The 10,488-nt window shown below is 41.2% G+C and overlaps 1 protein-coding gene across 1 annotated transcript; it reads left to right on the forward strand.

Annotated features, from left to right (window-relative positions):
- Positions 1 to 413: 413 nt before the first annotated feature.
- Positions 414 to 10,279, forward strand: parp1 (poly (ADP-ribose) polymerase 1). The gene is made up of 23 exons (XM_054762387.1): positions 414 to 638; positions 1,593 to 1,758; positions 1,861 to 1,976; positions 2,793 to 3,007; positions 3,342 to 3,432; positions 3,528 to 3,644; positions 3,718 to 3,894; positions 4,553 to 4,715; positions 4,797 to 4,937; positions 5,014 to 5,253; positions 5,618 to 5,683; positions 5,770 to 5,902; positions 5,990 to 6,185; positions 6,249 to 6,377; positions 6,489 to 6,572; positions 6,678 to 6,800; positions 6,899 to 7,027; positions 7,104 to 7,202; positions 8,071 to 8,223; positions 8,308 to 8,435; positions 8,508 to 8,569; positions 8,652 to 8,766; positions 9,830 to 10,279. The coding sequence occupies exons 1-23, from the start codon at positions 516 to 518 to the stop codon at positions 9,909 to 9,911; spliced, it is 3,048 nt and encodes a 1,015-aa protein (XP_054618362.1). The 5' UTR covers positions 414 to 515; the 3' UTR covers positions 9,912 to 10,279.
- Positions 10,280 to 10,488: the final 209 nt, after the last annotated feature.

The raw sequence follows: 10,488 nt of genomic DNA on the forward strand, positions 1-10,488 counted from the left end.
GGTAGTCCTTTGATCGTCTATCCAGGACAGATGAGTTCCCAAGGCGAAATTGTGCAAACATTATGGGGTCGTATTCATTCATACTTTGAAGATTAGAATTTAAAATTGAACTACAAGCAAACCAGCCAAGATTCGTCATGACACTTGCGATGCCGAATAAAACAATATCGAAAGTGTCTTTATTCATACAACAAATATCCACAAAATACATAGCTTTTTAAGAAGGGATTTATAGAAAATCTTTACTGTGTTTACTGAGTAAGACAATTTTGATGATCTCACATGATGATATGATAAATCTTCAAAAGTTAAAGCGGTATTACTAAGGAACACTTTCGGTTTTCATCCTAGTGTAACGAAAGTAAGCCAGAGTGAGCCCTCTTGTTCAAGTCCCAGGCGCTCTGTGCACGTAAACACGCGGGATTGTGCGGCTCTGATTGTTGTGCGGCTCTGTCATCCTTAGAAAGTTTGTCTCATTGTCTGTCTTTGAAATTTGGCTTTAAAAGTCAGCGAAAATGGCGGACTCTCAGAGCGACAAGCTGTACAAAGCCGAATATGCTAAAAGCGGCCGTGCGTCGTGCAAGAAGTGCAAAGAAAACATAGCTATCAAATCGCTGAGAATGGCTATCATGGTGCAGGTAATGTCGTCTTAATGCTTCTGATGATAGCTAGCTAGCTAGCTAACTAGCTTGACGCCATGCTATTTTTTGGACAGTATTAGGCCTTTTCTTTGACTAGAGTTCCGGAAACCTTACCTATAACATACTATTTATATGGCTTAATTTGTGTAAATGTCCCTTTTTCGGGTTATAAGGCCTTCGTTAGAATTTAAATGGCTGCCACTATGAATGAGGTTTCTCCATTTATACTGCTTCTCGTGTCTTGCCTTTTAACGCAATTTGGCATCAACAGCTGACGATTTTAGCATCTTTTTAAAAATTACAGTTTCTGAAATCCAAGAAGCAATTGTCATTAGTCATACGGAGTGCAAGTTGTGCTTTAGTGAAATCACTATGTTGTGATTTTGTTTATTACAGCTGTTTACGTTAGGGGTAGTCGGCATAAAAATATTGATAACGCGATATCAATATATCTCTTCAATACTGAAGCTGTTCAAGTATGTGCTGTTGTTCACCTGTAGACAAATTGTACATTTGATCATATATGAATTATGATATCTTGTGCAACATAATATTGATTTCACATTATATTGAATTGTTAACTCTTACGCTAAAGTATCCATACGACTGCATGATAAATCGATAGTCACTGTCCAGTGTCAAAGCGTGTGCACTTGTAGACCTTTCAATATCATTTTTGTCTCAATGTGTTGTGCGACAAAATATCACTTTCCCGTCCTATCTCTTTGTTATCTCTTATTATTGTTATTGATACGACTACACCAGATATCGATAACGTCATGTATGTACGGTTGTGCACTTACTGACGAGGGCATACTTTGGATGCTGTGATGTAACTGCTGTTGGTGATGATGTTGTATGGAATTGCGATTCCCACTACTGCCTTACATACTGCTACATACTGTTTGCATCTGACACTGGTTTAAACTTTATTTGCTTTTTTCGTGGCAGTCGCCTATGTTTGACGGCAAGGTCCCACACTGGCATCACTTCTCCTGCTTCTGGCTGAAAGCAGCAGCTCAGTCCCCCGCCGACATCGCTGGCTTTTCCGACCTCCGCTGGGAAGACCAGGTGAAGGTCAAGAAGGCTATCGAAGGTGGTGGAGCAGCTACTGGAGGTCGGCGCCTCATTCTCCAAATTCAACATGGTTTCATCCATGTTTTCTTTCTTTCTTTGAGTGGGGTAGCATTTTGTGTTTGTTTTTTGTTTTTTTTTGTAGGAAAAGGGGAAGAGAAAGGCAGGGCTAAAGAAGAGAAGACGCTGAATGGCTTTGCAGTGGAGTATGCCAAATCGAACCGCAGCACTTGCAAAGGTTGTGGGTTGAAGATAGAAAAGGTATGAACACATAGAATAGCAATTCATTTCACAATGCACGTCAACCTCTGGTTTGTTCATATTCCAAAACACGTTGTCCAGGAGAAGTAATGGAAATGTAAATAGTCTGTATCAGGGTCAAACTGTCACCATCATAAAACCATTTTCACAATCTAGACTGTCATACAAGTGTAAAGTTAACCACTATTAATAGACTCGACAATAACAATAGCGTCTTTCACGCAGGGATCCCATGTTTATATTGCCGCAAAAGATCTGACATTTATCCACCTTTGCCTTTCACACAGAGCTTAGCGGCTGTTGAGCGTAAAACCTCACACTCGTGACAACATTGCAGAATTCCCTTTTAGGCGGACACTTGTGATTCTGCCTATGAAGGCGCTTTATTGCCGGGATGTTTTTGCTGCCGGATTATGTGGCGTTTATACAGAACAGTGACAAAAAAAGGTTGAAAAATGCCAGTTTTTAGAGGAAGCGTTAAAGGGGCTATTGCAAGGTGTTAACTTTAATAACAAGTAATGATGGCTTAATGCAAACATGACTTACTGTGCACTTTTTAATCATTCTTAATTGGCGTGCAAGTGTAAAAAGAAGTTGGAAATTAGAGGTTCCCTCATATTTGTGATTGTGTCAACTTCCCCACTAGTGAAGGTGAGCAACTACACTTTAATTGTTCTTTCTTCCACTTGTGTATTGGACAGCATGAGAAATGACACACCTTGTCCTGTGGGTTACGCTGTGGTCACCTGCGACTATGCATTTCTAGCTATCTGGAACTGGGAAAAAAAAAAGTGATGCCGTTGTCTCCGCTCACAGGATTTGATCCGTGTGTCGAATAAAACGGTGGACCCAGAAAAACCCCAGCTGGGCCTGATCGACCGCTGGTACCACACGGCATGCTTTGTGAGCCGTAGGGAGGAGCTGGACTTCAAACCTGAGTACAGCGGCGCTCAGCTGAAAGGTTTCAACGTGCTGCGGGCGGAAGACCAGGAGGAGCTTAAAAAGAGGCTCCCTGCGGTCAAATCAGAAGGGTGAGATGAAGAATATATTGATTATGGTTGTGTATCTATAGTGTTGTTTTTTTTTTTTTGTTTTTGCAATACATGAGCAGCTATTTTGCTGTTGCAGTTAAGTTTAATTGGCTTGTTTGTTTTTTCTTTCTGTGCAACCAGTCCAGTTTTTCATATACTGTGGCCACCACTATTTTTTTTTTATGATGGGTCCCTTTTAAATTTGTATATCTTTAAATATCTTCTCTTATTACATTTTGTAATAAGAATAAATCATATGCGGATGAAACTTTACTATGTTTAGCCTTTCTGCCTTCGGAGAAAAGTCAGGCCAAAAGTATTTGTTTCCTTACAGAAAGCGCAAATGCGAAGAAGTGGATGGTGTCTCGAAGAAACAGAAGACGGCGGATGAGGAGGAGAAAAAAAAGTTGGAGGAACAGTTGAAGGTTACTTGGATTTCCATGGGAGACACTGCAATATGCATACAACACACACCTTCATCGTCTTTCTCCATCTTAGAGTACTTTCTGTCTCTCTCCAGAACCAAAGTAAGCTGATCTGGGGAATTAAAGACAAGCTGAGGAAGTATTGTTCAGTCAATGACATGGAGGAGCTTCTATTCGCCAATAACCAAAGGGCTCCCTCAGGAGAGTCAAATGTGAGCATGCCTCAAAATGATTCTACAATCTTAAATAGCGCTTTTGTTAAATTTACGGCTTTATGGTTGACAGGTGGTGGACAGCTTGGCTGATGCCATGGCCTTTGGTGCTCTTGAGCCCTGCAAGGAGTGCTGCGGCCAACTGGTGTTCAAGGGGGATGCTTATTACTGCACAGGGGACATCTCAGCTTGGACGAAATGTGTGTACAAAACGACAAAACCTGAGCGCAAAGACTGGGTCATGCCCAAGGTAGGTCCTCTATAGTATTCTCTCATAGGGAATCATGGAAATGGAAATCATTTGTTCCACGGTCAAACCATTGCCATTATGAAGCTTTTATGAACTGTACATGTACACGGCACACGCAAAAATGATGATTGACTCACATGTCACCTCAAATTTTAATTTTCTTAATTGTCACAAGTGTATAATGAAGTTAACGACTAAACTGAGGTCTCATGTCATGTCATCTCGTGTGATGTCATGCATAGCATTATCATGAGGGGGAGGGACTTGACAAGAATAAGTTAATTATGTATTGTAGTCTAAAAATGATGACTGTTATCACTAATATATATTTTGTTTTGTTTTTTTCCTGAATATAACAACGTACAGTTATCTTTTCACGTTTTTTATGATGTGGCGGTGTTTGATCACTGGAAAAAAAAAACAACACGTTTTTAGTGCACCTCAACTTTATATTTTGACTCCCTTGTCAGGTTTTTAGTCAGTAGGTTGGGAGATTGTGTCATATTATAAAGACCATAATCAAACTCCAAATGACAATCTCAATCTATCAAAATTGCTGTCAGTGTTGTGGTAAATTCTTATTTTGCTATGAACCTGTGGAGGGCAGCTGAAAAAACATATCTGTAATACATATCTGCTTTTTTGTTTGTTTTTTTAGGAATTCCATGAAGTTCCCTTCTTAAAAAAGTTTAAGTTTAAGCGACAGGACAGACTTTACCCAAAGGAAACCGCACCTCAAACCGTGCCTGCAGTCAAAGCTGAACCTCTGGCAAGTGCCTCCAGCGCCCCCTCTAAGCCACTCCCAGAGGGTGGAACCGCAGGTGAGTGGCAAGTGCACCTCTTGTGGAGAAGTACAGTCATGAAGACGAAGCCATACTAAAATGTGTGTATGTTTCCCACAGACAAACCTCTCACTGGTATGAAACTGTTGACTGTGGGAAAGCTGGCCAAGAACAAAGACGACATAAAGGCCGTCGTGGAGGAAATGGGTGGCAAGATTATCAGCTCGGCCACAAAGGCCACACTCTGTATTAGCACCAAGAGTGAGTAACCTACCAACAAACTGACTTTTCATCAAAACGTTTTATTTTGAAAGTACATAACGGTCCCCGCCCACAGAGGAGGTGGAGAAGATGAGCAAGAAAATGGAGGAAGTGAAGGACGCCGGCGTGCGCGTTGTGTCTGAAGATTTCCTCGTGGACATCAAGTCGTCGGGCAAAGCGCTCCAGGAGTTGATCTCCTTGCACGCCATCTCCCCCTGGGGAGCAGAGGTCAAAGTGGAGGCGGCGGCCCAACCTGCGGCCTCCAAGTCTGGAGCCTTGGCTTCCAAGAGCACCGGCAGAGTAAAGGAGGAGGAAGGTAAACACTTCCGTACCATCATTTTGTAATTATTTTCAATTAACAATGAAATATTAAGGTAGTGCCTCAATCGCCTGGTATGTTACTCACTTGAACATTTTATCACCACATACACTAAATATTAGATGATATAAAAAAAAAAGGATTTGTACAAAAAAAAATATAGTTGCTTGTCCTCTAACACCTGGTAGCCTCTGTTGAGTAATTGAAGACAGTGAGACACTGTCGATAGGTTGGATTCACCTGCCTCCAAGAACTTTGTGGTCCATATACTGTACAGTGTCATAAACAAATGGAGGATACCTGGTGTGATACATTGCGGTGGTCTATGGCTTTGTATGAAACTGCATGCTCACTCTTGCAGGCGGTAGCAAAGCCAAGAAGATGAAACTGACAGTCAAAGGAGGTGCTGCTGTGGATCCAGACTCAGGTAGTCAGAATGACAGGTTAGCTAAAGTGGTCCCATTTTTTTTTGCCCCCTTGAATTCGACTGATTGCTAATATGGGTTTTGTTAGGTCTGGAGAACAGCGCTCATGTGTTGGAGCAGAACGGGAAAATGTACAGCGCCACATTGGGTCTTGTGGACATCGTCCGAGGAACCAACTCCTACTACAAACTGCAGCTGCTTGAAGACGACGTACAGAAAAGGTGTGGTGGGTTACTAAGAGCTCGCACATTTTCTTAGAATCCATCACGTAGTAACAATGGTTTCCACATTTGTCATCAATGTGCAAGGTACTGGGTGTTCCGCTCATGGGGCAGAGTGGGCACCACCATCGGAGGCAACAAGCTGGACAAATTTGGGGACATGCACTCTGCGCTGAAGAATTTCCTGTCCGTGTACAGAGAAAAGACCGGCAATGAGTGGGGCTGCTCTGACTTCACCAAATGCCCCAATAAGTTCTACCCACTGGAGATTGACTATGGACAGGTATGGACACATTGGAAGCTGATATCGTAACTGTGTGTGACTGGCGTTGGTGTTACTGAGCAGGATGAAGAAGCTGTGAAGAGGCTGACGGCCACTGCTGGCACAAAGTCCAAGCTGGCCAAACCTGTCCAGGATCTCATTAAAATAATCTTCGATGTGGAGAGCATGAAGAAGGCAATGGTGGAGTTTGAGGTACAAACAACATAGATCGGGCTTCACTGTGTGGACTAAAGTCTTAGGAAAAACATGATCTCTTTAAATGAGTGTACATCTGTAAGGCTTTATTCTCTATCCTGCATCCAGATTGACCTCCAGAAGATGCCCCTGGGAAAACTGAGTAAGCGGCAAATTCAGAGCGCTTACGCTCTCCTCACTGAAGTTCAACAGGTCAGCCAACCTGTGTGGTTACACTCTTTGCTAATTGGTTTGATTTCTCACATTAAAACCAACTCTCAAGCTGTTCCAACAAAAATATTCCTCTTCCTGTGTTAGGCTGTGTCAGATTGTGTAACCGAAGCCCAGATTTTGGATCTGTCCAATCGCTTCTACACCCTGATACCTCACGACTTTGGCATGAAGAAACCCCCACTGCTTGACAACCTGGACTTTATTCAAGTATGGACACAAGACTATCCGGTGTCCTCATGTTTCATGTCTTAATTTAAGAACCCAGTGCAGATGGTTGATAAATATATGTATACATCACTGTCCAGGCTAAAGTTCAGATGCTGGACAACTTGTTGGACATTGAAGTGGCTTACAGTCTGCTGAGAGGAGGGGCCCAGGACAATGAGAGCGATCCAATTGACATCAACTATGAGAAGCTCAAAACCCAGATTGAGGTCAAGACCACGGCATCACTTTGGCTTTATATTGCAATGCTATGAAAAGTATTTTTTTTTTTTTTATGTCTATCAGGTTGTGGACAAGACCACACAGGAGGCAGAGATCATTATGCAATATGTGAAGAACACACATGCTGCCACGCACAACACGTATACGCTGGAAGTAGAAGACGTAAGTCACCCTCTGGGGAAAATTGTTCAATCACGACCTGATTCCTGGTTTTGTCACCATAGTGAGGGGAGAAAAAGTCATAATTTGAATAGAGGAAAGTTGTTTTGCTTGAATAAAGTCGAGAAAGTCTTAATTTTACAAATTAAGTCCTAATATTACAAGCAAAAGTTGTGGTTTTATTAGAATAAAGTTGTACATTAAGAGAAAATTCATAATTTTACAAAAAAAAATCACCCTATTGTGAGGAAAAAATGTCATGCTGTAATTATACCAAGAAAAGTCGTAATATTAGTTGAAAGTCCCAATTTGCCAAAATGAAATAATTGTCTGAGGGAAAAAGTTGTAAATTTACAAGCATAAAGTCCTGTTACTTTGAAAAATTGTATGATTTGATGAGAATTAAGACAAAATTTCGTTGATTTTTATTTGATTAAAGCCATAAATTATGAGAAAAGGGGAATTGCATGAAAATGAATGGAAAAAGACTGGAAAAACAATTTTAATGTACAAGGAAAAATAGTAATTTTTTGAAAGTCTGAATTTTATAAGATTTAAGTCCTAACTTTATGAGCAAATCCTAATATCACAATAAAGTCGCTATATCGCCAAACTTCATTTTGCAGGAATAAAGTCGGAATTTTACGATAATCTCATAAATTTGCTTTGGACCTTTTTAAGGCCATCCATTTTCCATGCCGCTCATCCTCACTAGACCGTTCAGACCTTGTTCTCATAATAATGTGCATTTTCCCCATGATATTCTAACATACTTCCTGTAGCATTACAACTTTGTTGTCATAAATTGTGCTATTTGTTTTCGGTTTAGCCCTAATTTCTTTGTACATTATTGTAATACCTACCATTCAAGATTTTCAAAATCAATCGCGAGGGAGAGCGCCAGCGGTTCCGCCCCTTCGAGGAGCTGCACAATCGCCAGCTGCTGTGGCACGGCTCACGTACCACCAACTACGCTGGCATCTTGTCTCAGGGTCTCCGCATTGCCCCTCCAGAAGCGCCCGTGGTGAGTACAAATCAGCATTGATCTTTTATTCATTATAGGAGGCATCATTTCATTTAGTCTTTATCTTTTTTTTTTTTTTTTTAGACCGGTTACATGTTCGGCAAAGGTGTATACTTTGCTGACATGGTGTCCAAGAGCGCAAACTACTGTCACACATCACAGTCCAACCCTGTGGGACTTCTCCTGCTGGCTGAAGTTGCTCTCGGCAATATGTAAGTGACATCATCCTGAATAAACTATCTGTGTGAGTGATGCTGATGATGTTTTCTCGTTTTTCACTTCAGGCATGAGCTGAAAAAGGCCTCCCATATCACTAAATTACCAAAGGGCAAGCATAGTGTTAAAGGTATGACATTTATGTTCTCTCCCAGTAATTCATGCTTCAACAGACACTGATTTTTTAATTTATTTTATTTTTGCCTTTGCAGGTTTGGGCAGAACTGCTCCGGAATCGAGTGCTACTACCACTTTAGACGGTGTACAAGTGCCACTGGGAAAAGGATCCCACACCAACATTGATGACACAAGTCTACTGTACAACGAGTATCCTTTTATGCTGACGTGTTGTCTACTTTTCCATACAACTCAGATATGCATTTTTTTGTCCGCTACACAAATAGTGAGACTTGAATATGCTTGTAAGCTTCACTGCTTTCTAGGTACACATTTTTTTTGCATTCCGCTGGTTTCGTTTTGAGTTCAGTCAATATGTATTCTCTTTTGTTGAGGCGCCAAAAACACAAATTTCCCCCACTCTGGTGTTAAAAAAAAAAAAAGTATTTTTACACAAAAACACGACAGAGCAGCTGTCGTGCGCATGGCCAATCAGAAGCTCGGCAAATTTGCTATTGAGCTTATGCTGTCCTCGTCACACGGTAGGCCAGCCTATTGAAACCTGTTGGTGATAGTGGATTTTTGGACACTGCTCCAGGCTGTCAGGATCCACTGGCAGACTTGAGCAAAAGTTGCAAGATTGATCGCCTTTAACTTGAAAGCTGCATCATATGCATTTCTTCGTGTGTATTTCAATATGAGCGTCTGTGCATACAGCATAAAATGGCTGTTCTGAAGTATATTGGATGTCGCGAGATTAGAACGTGACCATAAATTAGCCGCATCACTATATAAGCCACAGGGTTCAAGAGTGAGAAAATGATAGCGGCTTGCTTATAGACTGGAAATTATGGTGTTTCCTGTGTATGACTCATTTAGAGTGTGCACAGCCCATCTTTGTGATCACCTTAAAAGTGACTGTTTGACACACACTTCCATCTGCGATAACACTCCCCTTCTCTCTTTAATTACCATTGTTCGCTCACGACTAAGGAAGCTACCAAACTATTAAATACTGTAGTCTACGAGAGCTGTGGTGTGGTGAAGAAAGCACAGGTGTCAAAAGTGCGTCTTTTTCTAGGCCTGCGGGACATTGTGGAAATAACATAACACCAAAAAAGCAGCTACAATGCGGAAAAATAATAAAATACTCATTAAATGTCTTCAAGTTTGGCAGCTCTGACAAATGATGCTTCAAAAGCATCACTAGAAATGTGCATGTGCGCTACATTTTTACTATGATAATGAACTTTTTCCTTAACAGTCTTCACAGATACATCGTGTATGACGTAGCCCAAATAAACCTCAAGTATCTCCTGAAGATCAACTTCAATTACAAAACTTCCTTGTGGTGAGAACACCCCTTGAGTTTGATTCCCTGCAGCGATACCCTCTGCTAAAGGAATGATGCTAATCTCCTGTCACTTTATGCGATTTTTCAGCAGATTTACAGTACTAGCTAGCTGCCTTTATTTGGTACTTGCATATCCACTCGAAGAAGAATACTTCAAAAACTACATAGAAAACTTGGAGTTTTAGTTAGAAAAGACATAGGGGGATAGGTTTGGAGGGATTTGTCACACAGAGCCACATAGTTACACTCACTCCGCCCATATAGAAAACTGTAACGTTTGACATGTACGAGTATGTATTTGCATTGTTTGTCTCTGCAGCTGTCTTCCCTTGCAAAAATAAACAATCTTTCTACAAAGGGTCCGTCTTGTATTATGCATGAATAATTTGCAAAGAATTTGGCCATCTCGGGTGTTGAGTGAGACAATGTTTGTTGTATGTGTGCTATGTGGAGATGTTGCAGCAGGCATCCATCTTTGCTGAGGGGTCCCATTCTCTGTAGTGATGTCAAGGTCGTGATGCCACTGCACAACCTGAAGCTCCATGTTTAAGCCCTTCACATGCAAATACATACTATCC

The sequence above is a fragment of the Dunckerocampus dactyliophorus genome, chromosome 19 (assembly GCF_027744805.1).
Source record: "Dunckerocampus dactyliophorus isolate RoL2022-P2 chromosome 19, RoL_Ddac_1.1, whole genome shotgun sequence".
Taxonomy (NCBI): Eukaryota; Metazoa; Chordata; class Actinopteri; order Syngnathiformes; family Syngnathidae; genus Dunckerocampus; species Dunckerocampus dactyliophorus.

What these genes read in the sequence shown, in the direction of transcription:
- parp1 (XM_054762387.1), top strand. Translation starts at nt 516, where the DNA reads ATGGCGGACTCTCAGAGCGACAAGCTGTACAAAGCCGAATATGCTAAA. An exon ending in CCTGCGGTCAAATCAGAAGG is followed by an intron (nt 3,008 to 3,341) that starts GTGAGATGAAGA and finishes GTTTCCTTACAG; the next exon opens with AAAGCGCAAATGCGAAGAAG. An exon ending in AGCTCAAAACCCAGATTGAG is followed by an intron (nt 7,028 to 7,103) that starts GTCAAGACCACG and finishes TATGTCTATCAG; the next exon opens with GTTGTGGACAAGACCACACA.